The sequence below is a fragment of the Ahaetulla prasina genome, chromosome 7 (assembly GCF_028640845.1).
Source record: "Ahaetulla prasina isolate Xishuangbanna chromosome 7, ASM2864084v1, whole genome shotgun sequence".
In the NCBI taxonomy this organism is placed as follows: domain Eukaryota; kingdom Metazoa; phylum Chordata; class Lepidosauria; order Squamata; family Colubridae; genus Ahaetulla; species Ahaetulla prasina.
This window is the reverse complement of record NC_080545.1, coordinates 85,999,938-86,017,819: the sequence shown is the minus strand read 5'-3', so window position 1 is coordinate 86,017,819 and position 17,882 is coordinate 85,999,938. Positions and strand designations below refer to the sequence as shown.

Below are 17,882 nucleotides of genomic sequence, written 5' to 3'. Positions count from 1 at the left end.
CTGTAAGAAAGAAAATGAAAGATAATAGGGAGGCTCCACTTTAATGTAATCATTGATAAATGAGGGCCAAGTAGGCACATCCAGTTCCCAAGATTTTGTAATTTAATCCCTTGCTCATAAATCTGCTTTTGTGGTCCTCGGCTTCGGTATGGTCTTATAGGAGTAGGAGGAAAGGGTTGGACACATGGTTTACAGCCCACGATGGAAGTATCCATGCAGTATATTAATCCAAACAAATCACACAGAATCGCTTCTTGGGACTTAGTGCATTCACTCTGCTAAGCTAAATGTAAATAAATCACTGCCAAGTGGAAACACACCACATGCTAAACTGTAAGCCAAAAAGAGAACAGCAGATTCACATATCACCCTAAGCCAAAACTAAATTACTCTATCACTTTTGGCTTAACCCCCATGGCTGCAACATGCTTATCCATCACTGAATTAACCTGCTTTCTTTCTTCATACGGTATAGCTAACCAGAAGGTTAGATTTACACAAAAATACTAAGACACACACATTCACAGTCTCTAAAATCAACACTAGTGTATTTATTTTATTTATTTATACCACCGTTTTATTATTTTTATAACTCAAGGCAGCAAACATACCTGCAGGTAGTCCTCGACTTACAACAGTTCATTTAGTGACCATTCAAAGGTCAATGAAAAAAGTGACACGATCATTTTTCACACCTATGACCTTTGCAGCATCCCCATGACCTTGTGATAAAATTTCAGACGCTTGGCAACTGGTTCATGCTTATGACCGTTGCTATGTCCCAAGGTCATGTGATCACTGTTTGCGACCAATGAGAAAGCCAGATTCACTTAACAACCAGGTTACTAACTTATCCACTGCGGTGATTCACTTCACAACTGTGGCAAGAAAGGTCGTAAAATGGGGCAAAACTCACTTAACAAATTTCTCACTTAACAACAAAAAGTTTGGACTCAATTGTGGTCATAATTCGAGGACTACCTGTACCCTTTCTCCTCCTGTTTTCTCCGCAATACCAAGCCTGTGAGATGGGTTGAGATAGAGCTGTGATAGCGAACCCTATGGCATGCGTGCCAGAGGTGGCACACAGTGCCCTCTCTGATGGCACGCGAACCATCGCCCCAGTTCAGCTCTGCTGCGCATGCGTGTGCACCTCCTGCCAGCCAGATGGTCTTTGGCTCTCTGCACACGCATGCACGGGGGGGAGGCGCTGCACAGGGGCCGGATGCGCATTGCATTTTGGGGGTTTGGATGCACACGCGCTTTGGGTACTCGGTCTGGAAAAGGTTAGCCATCACTGAGATAGAGGGACTGGTCCAAGATCATCCAGTCAGTTTCTCTTGATGATTGGCCCAAAGTCACCGAGCCAGCTTTCATGACTAAGATGGGACTAGAATTTACAGTCTTCTGGTGATTGGTCCAGAGTTTACCCAGCTGGATTTCATGCCTAAAGCAGGACTAGAACTCACCGTCTCCTGGTTTTTAGTCTGGTGCCTTAACCGCTAAGCCAAACTAGTTCTCTGCACCTGTTAGGTTTTTAACTTATCTGATTATGTCCTTTGTGCAAAGCCAGTCAAAGTATGAAACCTAGGGACACGCCTACTCTAAAATAGCATCCTTGCTCCCTTTCCGAATACACCAACATTTTTACCTCTTCCCGAACTTTCCTCTCCGCCTCTTCTTTCTTCCTTCTCTGTTCTTCGTCTTCTAGGATCTTCCTCCGTTCTTCACGCTTCTTCTTCAGCTCTTCCAGTTCCACCGCCGCCTCTTGTTGCTTCTGCTTCAGCTTCTCAAATTCTTCGCTCTCATTTTCACCCCGCCGACGGCGCAACTCCTCCACCCTCTTGCCAGCTTCCACCTGGGGTTTGCTGTCTTCAGATCCCGGTGTGGTTTTGAATCCCGGTCGTCTGAGAAAGGAAGAGCAACGTTTTAGGAAGGAGCAGCTCTCGGTCACCGATCAGGGCCAACCTTGAAGGAAGAATTATAATCCCCACCAGAGACTGGGTACCACAGTGGATAGTATCTCTTCCTAAGGCTCACCTTGGTTTCAAGGTTTTAAGGGCTCTCCACATTTTAAAAAATCCAAATCCTAATATAGACTATATTTATAGTCTATTGCTTTTTGAAATACAGGTAGTCCACAACTTACAACCATTCATGTAGTGACCATATGAAGTTACAACAGCACCAAAAATATGACTTATGATTGTTTTTCACACTGATGACCATTGTAGCATTCCCACGATTACGTGATCAAAAAAGCTACTACTACTACTACTGCTACTATTACTACTATTATTATTATCTCTTTTATTCATTAAACATGAAACTCAATCATCTGGACATTTAAAAATGTGTCACAAATCCCATTGACTGGTGCTAATGGCTGATACTGGTTGCTGCCTAGATATCAACCAAGTATCTTCTTAAAATATACGATGTTCCGAGTAGAGCAGTTTTTTGCAGTTCTACTGGCGTTATTGCAGGAAGCGGCAATTTCTTGATGTGTTTTGTAAAATTCTTGGACATGGTACCAAGTGCTCCGATGACAATGGGTATCATTATACCTATTATTATTATTATTATTATTATTATTATTATTATTATTATTAGCAGCAGCAGCAGCAGCAGCAGCAGCATTATCAGCAGCATCACTTGAAATACATCTGCAACCATTTTTCCAGGATAGTATAAGGACTCCTGCTTTTGGGCAAAGCACTGGACTAGAACAGAGGTCTGCAAACTTGGCTCTTTTAAGACTTGTGGACTTCAACTCTGGGAATTGAAGTCCACAAGTCTTAAAAAAGCCAAGTTTGCAGACCCCTGGACAAGAAGATCTCAAACATCCCTTCTAGCCCTATGTTTCTATTGAAGAATTAAGGCCTTGTTGAAGTTATGGATTGTGGTCAACTATGCTGATACAGTGCATGTTTATGATAGATAGATAGATAAGATAGATAGATAGATAGATAGATAGATAGATAGATAGATAGATAGATAGATAGATAGATAGATAGATAGATAGATAGATAGATAGATAGATAGATAGATAGATAAATAGATAGATAGATAGATAGATAGATAGATAGATAGATAGATAGATAGATAGATAAATAGATAGATAGATAGATAGATAGATAGATAGATAGATAGATAGATAGATAGACAGACAGAGACAGACAGACTTTCCCGATGAATATGAAAATCAACTGAATAATGTTAACCTTTGCAAGATTAAGCAAGGGCCATTTACAAGACTAGGGAAGGCTGATTTATGTTCCCTGACAAGCTAAAGCAAGATACTCTTTCAAGGTGATGCAAAAAAGTCATTCCTGACCTTCGTATGGCAGTCTAGCCTATTGCAATAAGACCCATAAAAGGCAACAATCGGGCCCAAGTGTAAACGTCCTTGCCCTAGAGTGTATATCTTACCCAAAAGCATGCTCTGTGTGCTTCAGCTTGTGAGCAGAAAGTTCTTGGATGCATTCCCCGTTTTGTGGCTTGGAATCTGGAATTCCCTTCTTGCGATCCCAAATGGACTTTGCCTCTTCTTTGGGCATTTTGTCTCTGTTCAGTTTGTTATCTTTCATCTAATAAGGAGACATGGTTGTTGTTTTTTAAAAAAGAATGAGTTACATCCAAGACTCTGAAGGAGCTGTTCAGAGCCATCCATCTCCACTGTGAATGGGAAGATAAAAGAACTATTAATCTATCGCAAATGTAAAGTCGTAAAAACAGCTTGTAGCTTCAGCTTCGCCCTGTCCAAAAAGCCCTGAATTGGAAAAGATTTTACACATGCAAACAAGCTTAAAATAATACTTGCTTCCATTGTTATTGGCCCCTCGTTCAACTGTGGCTCATCTATATAGTGAAGATTCCGAGGAACTACACACTATCTGGGCTGAGTAAGCAATCATCGAAAGCATTAAATTGTCTACCAATTTATGTCCAGATTTTTGGGTAGGGGAGAAAATTTTTATCACCGGCCTTGCCTCTTATACACGCTCACCCAAGTTGCTGAAATGTGTCCTTTCCTTACAATCAAAAAGAATAGAGAAGATGGCAGAAGCACTTTCTCTCGCCCCTAACTGGATGTCCTACATTCTATGTAACATCTGGCTCCTGGGTTGGATGGGCATACGGGACACCTCCTTGTTCCCATCCAACTGAATCACAAAGTCCCTTTGTCTATGAAGTAGGAATCACTCCAGAAGAGAGGCTTAAGATACAGAAGGATCTTGACAGACTTGAATATTGGGCGTTATCTAACAAAATGAAATTCAACGGTGAAAAAAGTAAAAGCTCTACATTTAGGCAAGAAAAACAAAATGCACAGGTACAGTATATGTGGTACCTTGCTCAATAGTAGTAACCGTGAGAGGGATCCTGGGAGTCCTAGTGGACAACCATTTAAATGTGAGCCAGCAGTGTGCTGCAGCTGCCAAAAAAGCCAACACAATTGTAGGCTGCATAAACAGAGGGATAGAATCAAGATCAAGGGAAGTTTTAATACCACTTTATAATGCCTTGGTAAGGCCACACTTGGAATACTGCATCCAGTTTTGGTCGCCAGGATGTAAAAAAGAAGTTGAGACTCTAGAAAGAGTGCAGAGAACAGCAAGAAAGATGATTAGGGGATTGGAGGCTAAAACAAATAAAGAACAGTTGCTGGAACTCGGTATGTCTAGTTGGATGAAAAGAAGGACTAGGGGAGACATGATAGTAGTGTTCCAATATCTCACAGGTTGCCACAAAGAAGACAGAGTCAAACTATCCTCCAAACCACCTGAGGATAGAAGAAGAAGCAATGGGTGGAAGCTAATCAAGGAGAGAAGCAACTTAGAACTAAGGAGAAATTTCCTGACAGCTAGAATAATTAATCAGTGAAACAACTTGCCTCCAGAAGTTGTGAATGCTCCAACACTGGAAATGTTTAAGAAGATGTTGGATAACCATTTGTCTGAAGTGATGTAGCTGGAATATAGTCTAGTTTCCAAAGGACCAAGAGACAGCAAAGTTTAGATTGTTCAATTGGGAGAAAAAGCATCAAGATAACTCCTCCCTAAAAGTTCCCAGAGGATATCTTTAATGATGCAAGTAGTTGCTTTAGTTCAGCAAGATTTCTATCTATAGGTCAGGAACAATAAAAGAATCTATTCTATTCTATTCTATTCTATTCTATTCTATTCTATTCTATTCTATTCTATTCTATTCCATTCCATTCCATTCCATTCCATTCCATTCCATTCAAAATATTATTATGGTATTTGTAAACAGTGCTGCTAAGGGCAGCCAAAAGATGCATTACAATGTTTGCAGAAACATTTAAACAGATGTGTTGTAATTAATCTCAAAGATAAACCAAGTCAAGAATTATCCTCCCAATTTGGATCTGGAGACGTAGCAAGTTTTGTGCATCATTTGTCTTGGCTTCCCCACCTCCCCTACCCAGAAACATTCTCAGATTAGTGCCTTTTGGAGCTGCTCTTGACCATCTGACTATCAAGCATGCTGAGACATGCCTTGATGCTAATTGGAGTTGTGTGCAGACTGCAGCGTTCCAGAAAACTTCTTCTGGTCTGCAGGAGAGATTAATTCCATGAAGGACATCAGCTAAAGCAGTGGCCAAGGCAAATCGGAAATAGCAATGAACAACTGTGTAAAATGCCCTGACTAAATTGATCCTGATCCAGATGGCGGAGGAGGCTCACAGATATCAATCTAAATCAATTTAATGAGACAAATCTCACTGATTTCAGAAGGAAGGCTCAGGAAACCCAAATTCGGTTCAGTGGCTTATCCTGCTTTCGGCATTGCTGTTTTTGGAAAACAGCATTTCTGGAGTTCATCCAGACTTTTTTTAAAGTCTAAAGCAGGCTCAGTCTGGTACCACTAACTTCTATATTACCCATCAGGATGATTCAAACATGTAACATCTCTGGAAAACACCAGAGTGACAGTTGCTCTAGGGGGCGCTATTTCTTTTCCTTTTCTTTTTCCTAATATCAAGGCAGAAAGAGGTTTATGGAGCTTCTCAGTCATCCAGCTCTTGGTTGTCCCAAAGGTGTTTTTTTAAGGGGCAACTGGACTTTCTGGTTTTTTCTTTGAAGACATTTTACTTCTCATCCTAGAAGCCTCTTCAGCTTCCGCACCATCCAACCAGAGCTGAAGACGCGTCTTGGATGAGAAACAAAATGTCTCTTCGAAGATAAACCAGAAAGTCCAATTGCCTCTTGAAAAAGCACCTTTGGGACATTCAAGGCAGAAAAGCAAACACACCATTTGCCAGCCTTACGAGATAGACCAGACAGGAGGCCAGATGAGCTAAATCTACTTTATTATTGTCAGTGTGTATGAGAGTTCATGACTGGGAAGACATGGTAACAAGGTCAGCCAATGAATAGGCATAGCAACTAAGTCAGCCAATAGGGACTGTTCGGCTAGACATGGTAAAAGGTCAGCCAATGGGGACTGTTTGAAACTGAAACAGTTTTGGAGGCTGGGCGTGGCTCAGCTCTGAGTGTGTGCAAAATTTCCAAACTAGTCTGCTGAATTGATACTGAAACTCTTCTCTGCTGTACTCTGCCTGTGTTTGTACTTGCTTACAATCTCTCCTCTCTACCACATTGGAAGAACCACTCTTGGTATTGTATATATGTCTCATGTGTTATTATGTATATAAAGAGAAGTTAATGTATCCTGCTGCATCAGTTACCTGTGTGTGCTTTCTGGATTTGATTGCTGCAACAAACTCTGACAATTATAAACCTTGCAAGTATTATATTACACTTCTCCTTCTGTTCTCCTTTACATCCCAAGAAATTAGGGAGGGTCTCCTCTGAGTCTCTTGTCATATTCACATTCCTGCTGTGGGCTCAGCTGCCTTTTATCTGACCCTTCCCTTGGCTAGTCTTATTGCCCTGTCTCCCAAGGCCATACCTACACACTATTTCAACATAAGATGCCTGAGCTAAAAGAATCCACAACCCTGGAATTAATCCTGGGGAAAAAAATTGGTATCTTTTCCGTAAGTACTTTAGAAAAGTGATATTTACATGAATGAAATGAAATGGCTTCTTGTAGAATGAGAATGGTTTAGTCAGTCTATCTTTTTCTCCTTTCAGATCCCTTTTACATGGAGAAAAGACTGGGAGAAATTCAAAATCTATTCCTTACCGTACTAGATATGGCATTTCTGAAACAAGCCTGGATCTGCCAAGCAAGGAATTCTGGGTTTGTTCCAAATTCTTGGGGGAAATTATGGTAGCACCCTAAATTGGAGAGAGGATGAGAGATCCCTCTTTCCATTCTAATATCGATATTAATTTTTGTTTTTAACATGCACATTTAAATAACATACGTCCTTATGAAATTAAAGATGCCTAGATGTGGTTTTTTAGTAATCTACAGGGTCATTTAAATATGCTTGATTAATGCAGTGTTGACTGTCTAAAACGCAGGGAGTTAATAAGCAATTAACTCTTTACACATTTGGCAACCGCTATTTATCACTCCCAAAATGTCATTTTAGATGTTTAATGCTTCCTTGGAAATTCCAAATCAGAGATCTGAATTTAAGATTTAATTCAGGTTGTGAGCCTCTGAGCAGAATGATTAGGCTAACCGCTTATCTTCTTATGAACAGAAGTGCGTTAAAAGGGAAGGAGGGGAACACTGCAAGCAAGTAAGAAAAGGGAGAAAAAATGCTGTTCATATAGCATGTCTAGCCAAACTGGAAGCAGGAAATACCACAACTATCATGTCATGAGAAAGCTTGCTTCAGGACAAACTTTGCAGTCCAGCTCTGCACACCCAAGGTCTTAAAGGCAGTTCCAGAAAACAGAACAAATTCTCGGATGTAAAATAAACTCAAAACAGACCAGGGAAAGGCAGCTTCACATGAAATTTCATGACCATTTTCAGTTTTTCCAGAATGACTGACTTACAGCTAAGATCTTGCTGGCTGCCGACAGTGGGGAAACACTGTCATTTAAACCTTGGTATTACTGTATATACAGGATAGACTGTAAATTGGTTTGTTCCAAAGGAATGTTTATGAGACTAAACATGTTGGTTACTCCATGTCATTTAGGGAAAGGTGCAGCTGAGGAATGGAGAAAACCGTTTGCAAGTTGAAGAGCTTCACTTCATGCGATGCTGAAGGTGGCTTTCTACTCACTGACACTCTGCTCTTGCCAACCAAGGGCTGTCTATATTACAGATTGAGAACAGCCCTGTAGATACTCCTACGTAAGTCTTCTGCATCAGGCTGTTACCTTCAGAGGTGGGATTCACATAATTTACCTACCGGTTCGCCCAGCACCTGTTGTAGCCCGCCAGCAGCCTGCGGAGCTGGCAGCGGAGTCGGACAGTGAGAAGTCTGGGGAAGACCCAGACGGGGCCTCTGCATTGGAGGCAGAGATGGGACCAAGGCCATCTGGGAGTGATGGGTAGACTCCGGAGCCCCCAGTCGGACAGCAGAGAGGCAGAGGAACAGGAGGAGCCTGTTCCTAGTGCACGCATACACAGAGCTGTCAGAAGGCAACAGTAGCTAAAGCAAAAGGGATGACTCGGGAGTAAGGCCAGGAGATGATTGGCCCCTCCCATAAGGCTTAAAAGAGAAACAAAGGCACTTGGGCCTTTTTGCAAGAAAGCAACATTGCTAACTCTGTTTCCAGTCGGCATCTCTTATTTGTTTCTAAACTTCATGGGGCTTTGCTAAGTAAGGCATTTGGTAGGGTGTCAAAGAAGATAAAGGTTGGTGATTATCCCAAAGCACTTCTTCCGAAGGACTTGTTTTGCAACTAATTGGGACTCAGCTGGGAATGAACGTAATTCTCTACTGTTACAATAAAATAGGTTTGTTTGGGACTAATTGTGTCTTGTAATGACTCAGTAAGCCTAGGTCAAAACAGCACCGAAAATGTGAGAGCGCATGCCTCCTGTGCATGTGCTTTGCTCATGTTCGTGCCTTATGCACATACGCCTGGCTTCAAAACCATGCCTAAATAGGACAGCATAGACCGAGGGCGATTTCTGCTACTAGTTCACCTAAACCAGTCTGAACCAGCTGAATACCATCACTGGAGGGAGTCAAATTATTCTCCAAAGCACCTGAGGGCAGGACAAGAAGCAATGGGTGGAAACTAATCAAGGAGAGAAGCAACCTAGAACTAAGGAAAAATTTCCTGACAGTTAGAACAATTAATTAATTAATTAATTAATTAATTAATTACAATTAATTACAATTAACATAGTGTAAGCCGCCCTGAGTCTTCGGAGAAGGGCGGGGTATAAATGTAAATAAATAAATAAATAAATAATCAGTGCAACCACTTGCCTCCAGAAGTTGTGAATGTTCCAACACTGGAAGTTTTTAACAATATGTTGGCTAACCATTTGTCTGAAGTGGTGTAGGATTTCCTGCCTAAGCAGGGGGTTAGACTAGAAGACCTCCAAGGTCCCTTCCAACTCTTGTTATTCTATCCTATTCTAAAACCAGAAAGCTTGAGAAAGAAACATCATGTGGTGTGCGGGAATATAGTCTAGATTCCAAAGGACCAAGAAACAGCAAAGTTTAGACTGTTCAATTGGGAGAAAAAGCATCAAGATACTGTAATTCCTCCCTAAAAGTTCCCAGAGGATATCTTTAATGATGCATGTAGTTGCTTTAGTTCAGCAAGATTTCTACCTATAGTTTAGGAACAATAAAATAACCTACTTAGAAGTAACCCTACATTTCTTTCTTGGTTTTTGAAGCTTTACATGTTACCCTGCATTGATTCTTTTGGTAGAAAAGGGAAGGATGGGAAAATACGTCTATTATTTAGTTCAAAATTCTTCCATCTATTAGAGTTAGATTACTACAGAGAAAATCTTCTAGGTAATTCCGATAAAATGCTTTTCCCAAGAAATTTGCTTAATGCTAATTTTCTTTTCTTTCTTCTCCAGATTAGTTTGTCCCAGGGTTTTGGTGTCTTTTAATCTTCATTATGTTTTAATAGTTTTATCTCCTATTTTATTTCTTTACTTGTTTTAGCCCATTCTTACTGTATTTCATTTTGCTTTGATGGGTTTCCTGCCCCCACTCCCCATATTGGCTTTGTATCTGTTTTTCTACAGTACTATGTTGGTTGTGGCTTTTCCATTCTGCACTGCATTACAGCTTCATGTTTGAGTTGCATAATGGGATCAAATTTCCCTTACAGGCATTTTATAAATGCAGACATTAAACAAATGATTCATTCATAATTATTATAATTCCCCTAACAGACTGATTTAGAGTAATGTTGTTTCATGGATGGCAAGAAAGAATACTGATAAAACATTCAAAAGTGGCTAATCTAAGACTACATTTTTGGTACCTGCAGTATCCTACTGAAGATGATTAAGAATGATGGTTTGTTACCAATAATTTTACTCACCATACAGTAAAACACCATGGCACCAGCTTCTGAGTTTAAGTAGAAATGCAATGCACCACTTTTTGTAAACCAAGGGAAGGACGGGGTCAAAAGAAGAAAGGAGGTTTTGGAGAGTGCATAATTTATATTAAGAAACAGAGTCATTGAAATTGGAATGTTTAGATGTTATAAAATAAAATAAAAAACTCATTACAAAAAAAGAAGAAAAGAAACAGAATCGTTGGGTTAAAGTCAGATTACAGAACTAAAGGTATCTTGAGGCATCTATAATCTAAACCATCAGTTCCACCAAGAAAAGTCACAAAGTGGAGGGAAAAATTAAGGCGAGAAGGCTTAACTGGAGGGCACTCAGGAATCTCACACAAATCTAGGCCCAATTCCTATGGCCCATGTTGTGTTCCCAGGTGTGATCTTAGCTCAGGTAAATTTAAAACACTCCTCTGATGTTCATCGTACACCAAAGAACCAAGTTAAATACTCAGCTCCCACAGTACAATATAAAACCAACTGAAATAAGCTGAAGCATACTTCATCCTAGGGCCAATTCTGGAAAGCTCTCGTCTGCTTTCGCTTTTGGCCAACATCTTGAGACAGCCTTCAAGATGGCTGCCGGAGAAAATGTGAACCTGCAAATCAGGTTGCTCCTAAACTTCAAATCAGATTAAATGACCTTTGACTTTTGCCATGGGATTCTCATGATGAACACAGGCAATGTGGGGTTTGAGTCTCCTTCCCACACGCCCCACTCCACCTGCAAGTGATAGTTACCTCCTCTTTCCTGAAGGCTGGCTGAAGCTTCTTGTCCTGCAGGTTTCCTTTTTTAGCTTCCACTTTATTTTCTTCCCCCTTTTGCAATATTTTTCAAGAGGAAAACATCAATCCCATCGCAAGCCCTATTAACAGCTGCTACTACCGTAGCTTTACAAAGCTGTGCTCATACAACCTCGCATCTGCTGCTGTGCACGCCATTCCCCTCGGGTTGCCACAGTGACTTTCCTTTGTGCATTGGCACCCTCTCCTCTGCTCTGGTGTGCTCGTGTTCTCACATATCTCAGCAGGGTCCCGGCTGTGCTTGCTTCTAATACTTGTGGATGCTTATTCAACACTCCTACCACCAACGTTTCCCAGGTGCTCATCCATGGCTCATGCTGTGCTTCTAGACCTGGTGTAGGCCTTTGGCTACCTTCCTTGTCCAACCATCAGCCACAGAAAGAGAAGACAAAGAAGCTGTGAAGAATTGAGCATGCATAGATTTCCAGAAGACTCAAGCGACTAGAAGAGAGAAGCTTAGCCAACTGTCATGCACTGACCATGCTACGGAGAGGTGAAGCTAGAAGCTTAAATCCAAAGAGGAATAAAACATTGGCAAGAGTTAGTAGCCCAAAGTGAAAGGAGATAACTGAACCAATTCCAGTTTCTCTTTCTTTTTTTTTCCTTTCTGGTGAAATGCATTACATTTTCTACAAAACACAGGCAAAACGGTGGTTGGGTGCAAAATGTTTACTCTACCTGTTTCCTGAGGAAAGCTGCTGTGATTTTCTCCTCTTGGAGTTTCTTCTCTTTTACCTGCTTCTCTTCTATTTTCTTCTCGTCCCCCTTCTTGCCTTTCATCTGGTCTACCTTTTTCTCCTCGGCCTTTTGCTTGGCCTTTAACCTCTCCTCTTCTAGCTTAGCCTTAGCCTCAGCTTTGGCCCTCTCATCTGCCTCCCTCTTTTCCTTCTCCTTAGCCTTCTCTCGTTCCTCGGCTGCTTTTTTCTCTTCGGCTGCCTTCCTCCTCTCCCTCTCCTCAGCCTCACGCCTCTCTTTCTCCTGGGCAGCTTTTTTCTTCTCTGCCTCTTCCTTCTCCTTCCTCTTTCTTTCCTCCTCAGCCTTCCGCTGTTCTTCTGCCTTCACCCTCTCCCGCTCTTCTGCCTCAAGCCTTGTTTTCTCCTCAGCTTCCCTTTTTGCTTTTTCCTCAGCTTCCCTCTTCGCTTTCTCCTCAGCTTCTCTTTTCTCAGCTTCTAGTCTCTCTTTTTCTTCCTCTGCTCTCCTCTGTTCCTCAGCTTCAGCTCTCTCCCTTTCCTCCCTCTCAAGCCTTTCCCTCTCCTCAATTTGTATCTGGTTCATTGCTGCCTCGTTGTCTTCCTCCTTATTTTGTATGACTACTGTGATGCTGAGGTCCTCCTTTGAACTGGCAAGGACATGGGTGTCATTGTCTAATTTGTCCTCCTCTGCATTTACCTCAAGATGCTTTCCCTCCAAGACTGCAGATTCCTCCTCATTGTCTATATTCTCCTTCTCTACAGTTAGTTCTACCTGATTCTCCTCTAGGGCTTGTGGCTTTGGTTTCCGGTCTTCCACCTCTTCTTTGTCTTCCTCATCTTTCTTTTCATCTTCCTCATCCTGCTCCAAGTTGTTCCTCTGGTATGATTTAGTGATGGTTTCTGTTTCCTCCACCTCGTAGCGTCTTCTGTGGGTTTCAACCTTTTCTTCTTTTCCCGGGGTCTCGTTTTCCTCCACATTATTCACCACTTTTTTGCTTGTGAAGGACACGGTCTCATCGGTACTGGTCGGGTCAAGTTCCTTTTGGCGCTCCAATGCTTCTTGAAGACGCTTTTGACGTCTTTCCTCTCTCCGTGCCATCCTCTCCAGGAACACAGCATCATCATCTCCATCACCTTGAGTAGTCGTTACAGTGGTCACTGTAGTAGTACTTTTGGACTCTCCTTCTGCAATGCTACAAGAGATGCAGAGTTTTAGTTTTATTGATCTGTCTATTGCTCTTACTTTTTATGTTGCATCCTGAAGTGCAATGGGGATTGTTTAAATCAGGGGTCTCCAACCTTGACAATTTTAAAGACTTGTGGACTTCAACTCCCAGAGTTCCTAAGTCAGCTTCGATGGCTGAGGAACTCTGGGAATTGAAGTCCACAAGTCTTAAAGTTGCCAAGGTTGGAGACCCCTGGTTTAAATTGCTTTCTGCCCTCCCCATGTTATCACCATAGACAGGTTTGATTAAGAGTTAGTTAACTTCATGAGGAATTGGGATTTGAAGCAATCCTAATCAGACAGCTGACAGTTGCGTCTAACCATTACACACAAAGACACGAACTTGCCAAGTTTATACACACAAACCCAGATTATTTATTTTGACTGTCAAAGATCCTCTAGAGTGCCATACTGGGCTTTATATCATATTGTTTTTAATGTCCTGTAATTTGAAAACACCAAAAATCTCTACTCATTTGTGCTTCCAATCAGGACCCCCCAAATGTTGAGATTCATTCAGGTCTCTATGGGTAGAACACGAGAAGGGACTTCTTGATGCCAAACCACCTTCTGTTCTGTTCTGCTTCTTAAGGCTTTTATTTTTAAGTTGCTTGTCTTCAGCTAAACATGGTGAAAAATGTGATCATAGAATCAATTCCCTAGAACATGGGGAAACCAGACTGCCCTTTTAATAATAGAAACACATAGATGATAGATCGGGGTATCAAACTCAAGGCCCATGGGCTGGATTCAATCCGCAAGGTGCTCAGACCCAGCCCGCTGCTCCAGGCCGGAAACGGCAAAAGTGTCGTGGTCCGCCAGCAGCCCGTGGAGCTACCAGCAGAGTCAGACAGTGAGAAGGCTGGGGAAGACCACAGGCCAGTCCTGGACTCTGGGGAAGGCCCGGACAAGGGCTCTGTGTCAGAGGCAGAGATGGGGCCAGGGCCATCTGGGAGTGATGCACGGACTCAGGAGCCTCCATAGGCTGACAGCAGAGAGGCAGAGGAACAGGAGGAGCCTGTTCCTAGTGCATGCATGCGAAGAGCTGCCAGAAGGCAAGAGCAGCTAAAGCAAAAAGGACAACTCCGGACTAAGGCCAGGAGATGATTGGCCCCTCCCATAAGTCTTAAAAGAGCAGCAACGGCTCTTGGGCTCTTTGTAGGAAAGCAAATGTAGCAAAGCTACATTTGTTTCTAGCCATTGTCTCTTGTTTTTGAACTTCATGGGGCTTTGCCAAGAAAAGCCTTTGGCAGGGTGCCAAAGAGGACAAAGGTTTGTGATAAGGACGAAGGACTTTTTCTGAAGGATTTGTTTTGGAATTAATTTGGACTAAGCTGAGAATGAAATAATTCTCAGCTGTTCTAATAAAATACGTTTGTTTAGGACAGATTATGTCTGGTAATAACTACTTTGGGCCTAGGTCACAATAAAAGGACCAGTCTGCTCTCAGCCCTCCAGGCTCCGTTTTTGCGGTCAGAGAGCTATCAAAACAAACTAAAAACAAAATAAAAGGAGAAATGTTTCCCCTTTTGCATTTGAGCATGCAAGAAGGGACAGGAAAGGAGAAAGGGAAAGAGGAAAGACAGAGAAAAAGATGGGAAGATGGGAAGAGAGCAAGGAAGGAAAAAGAAGGAAAGCGGGGAAGAAAGAAGAAAGGGGAAGGAAGGAAGGAAGGAAGGAAGGAAGGAAGGAAGGAAGGAAGGAAGGAAGGAAGGAAGGAAGGAAGGAAGATTGGTTATAATGAGAGTAAGGAAGGGTCTGAGGGAAGTCCTGCCTTAGTATTTGGCCACCATAGGTGCCCCTGACACATGTCCTGTGTCATGGCTAGCATGGTCACGCCCATCCGCTGGCCCTCTGAAGTCAAACAGAACCCTGATGCAGCCCTCAATGAAATTGAGTTTGACACTCCTATGATAGATACATAGATAGATAGATATAGATAGATGATAGATAGATAGATAGATAGATAGATAGATAGATAGATAGATAGATAGATAGATATTTGATAGATAGATATTTGATAGATAGACAGACAGACAGACAGACATAGATATAGATGAGCTAGAGAGAGAGAGAGCGACACACTGACAGAAATAGATAGGAAGTGGGTAGGTAAGTATATAGAGATGGAGACAGATATATTCTCTCCTAACCAGGAAAGTGAGACTGTAAAGCTGCACCAAGAACTTCCTTCCACTTTAGAGAATAGATGATATAGATAAAACAACGTATTGAAGGACAGGAGCAACTAAATTGTTCAGCTCCTCTTCCCTGATTAAATCCCCTTGCAAAGCAGGCATGACCTAGAATGAAACTCCACCAAAACTATTCATGTAACAGAACCTTACTTATTTTGGGCATTCGTTTCAGGTTTCTCAATTCCTTGCCCTAAGTCATCCTCTTCTTTTTGCCGCAGTCTTTCTTGACGGGCTCGTCTGCGTCGCTCTCGGGCAGCTTCTTCCTCATCATCATCATTTCTTTGATAGGATAATCTGCAAAACAGAGTTTCAAAAAAGCTAGAGCCTCTATTCAGAACACCACCATAATACCTATGGGGATTAAAAGCGCATGAGTATATTTGCTGAAATACTCTGCATTCATGTCATTCTACTCTGAGCATAATACTTTTGTTCATCGCCATCAATATATCTTTTTAACAAGGTAATCGATAAAGTATTTATAAACTTAGAACTAAGGATAAATTTCCTGACAATTAATAAGTGGAACAACTTGCCTGCAGAAGTTGTGAATGCTCCAACACTAGAAATTTTTAAGAAAATGTTGGATAACCATTTGTCTGAAGTGGTATAAGGTTTCCTGCCTGGGCAGGGGGTTGGACTAGAAGACCTCCAAGGTCCAACTCTGTTGTTGTTGTTGTTGTTGTTATTATTATTATACACAAAATGACAGTATACACAGCAAATGAGATAACTATGCTGGATTTCGTATCACTAATCACTAGTCGAAAACTACCCAAGCATGTTGTTGTTGTTATTATTATTATTTCTGCATGCCATGATTAGATGGAAGAAGCTCCTAGCAAGAGGGAAATGTATAATTAAGGTTTGTTTCTGCTGGCAACTAAGAATTAAAGTGTGAAGCCAAGACACCACAAGGAGATGGGGCTACAAAGAGAATAGAACAGAGTAGAATACTTTATTTGTTCAAGTGTGGTTAGAAACACAAGGGATTTATCTCCTTCTTCATGTGGTCCAAAGTTTCAAGTTCTTCTGTATTCCAAAGTGCCTAGGTGTCAGAGGTGGTATTCAGCCGGTTCCGACAGGTTCAGGCGAACCGATAGTGGCAACTGCGGGTGGGCCCGCCTCCGCCCCTCCGCCCAGACGTAATGCCATCCTATTTAGCCACATTGTTTAGGCCGGGCGCATGGGCGGAAGGTGCACGCACAAGCAAAGAGCATGCGCAGAAAGCCGGGCGGATGCGCAGAACGCAAGTTTGAAGTAAGTATGTGCGAGCGCGGGCGAACCGGCGGTAAGAATATATGAAACCCACCACCGCTAGGAACCGTGTTTCCCCAAAAAAAGACCCTGTCTTATATTTTTTTGAACCCTGAAATAAGCGCTTGGACTTATTGCCATGCGCTCAAAAGCCTGATTGGGCTTATTATCAGGGGATGTCTTATTTGGGGAGAAACAGGGTATGTCTTCTGACAACATTCTGTTGTGTTGGAAACAGCGCTTTAGAATGAGCTTTTCTGAACCTGGAGATATGGTGGGCTTCCACACATCATATCCAGTGCTAGTTGGAAAGGAGCTGCAGGCAAACACTTCTGGACAACATCAGGTTGGCTAAGGTTATCTTAGAAGGAAGAGGAAAATGAAAGCAGAGACTTTCTCAGAAGAACTGAATTTCTGAACTGTGGTTTAATGAGTACCTAAACTATGTAACCCTATGTAACCCTAACCCTGCGAGTCCCTTGGACTGCAAGGCGAACAAACAAGTCAGTTATAGAGGAGATCAACCCTGACTGCTCTTTAGAAGACCAGATGCTGAAGATGAAACTGAAATACTTTGGCCACCTAATGAGAAGGAAGGATTCCCTGGAGAAGAGCCTAATGCTGGGAAAGATTGAGGGCAAAAGAAGAATGGGACGACAGAGAACGAGGTGGCTGGATGGAGTCACTGAAGCAGTCGGCATGAGCTTAAATGGACTCCAGAGGATGGTAGAGGACAGGAAGGCCTGGAGGAATGTTGTCCATGGGGTCGCGATGGGTCAGACACGACTTCACAACTAACAACAACAACATAATCTCCAACTGAGCTGCTGGGCAAAACTTTGTTTAACGTGCCAGAGCTGGAACTGAAGCTTTTACTTTAGCATTAAACTGAGCTCTAGGTCACTTTAAACTTTCCATAGCAACATGGATTGTTGCAGCTACCCAGGTTTACAAGGATTTTATCTTTGGAAACACAAAAGTCAGAGAGACAGAAAAAATCATGGAACTAAAATAATCAAGGGTCACTGAGAAAATCCTATAGAGATGTCAGTCTACTAAACGATAAAAAAATGCCTACATACAGCTGGCACAATCATTGCACATATAATCCACAACAGGGTCCTAAAACTGAGAAACTTGGGAAGCAAGAAGTAGTATCCTCACTGCCTGAATTCACATCACACACTAAATCCCAAACCTGGGTTCATAATAGATCATAATAAAGAATGGCACTTATCATGCTATGCCCAAACTT

General features: G+C 42.0%; 1 protein-coding gene across 13 annotated transcripts in view; it reads right to left on the bottom strand.

Moving 5' to 3' along the window:
- CALD1 (caldesmon 1) overlaps positions 1-17,882 on the bottom strand; it is a 257,710-nt gene that overhangs the window by 18,786 nt on the left and 221,042 nt on the right. For 9 of the 13 annotated variants that reach the window (XM_058189680.1, XM_058189682.1, XM_058189681.1 and 6 more), the window contains 5 exons: positions 15,521-15,664; positions 11,934-13,140; positions 11,193-11,270; positions 3,433-3,590; positions 1,652-1,907 (listed from right to left, as the gene is read on the bottom strand). In XM_058189680.1, the coding sequence (XP_058045663.1) occupies positions 1,652-1,907; positions 3,433-3,590; positions 11,193-11,270; positions 11,934-13,140; positions 15,521-15,664 (1,843 nt within the window). The remainder of the gene's footprint in view (positions 1-1,651; positions 1,908-3,432; positions 3,591-11,192; positions 11,271-11,933; positions 13,141-15,520; positions 15,665-17,882) is intronic. The other 4 variants (XM_058189691.1, XM_058189692.1, XM_058189689.1 and 1 more) reach the window with 3 other exon arrangements.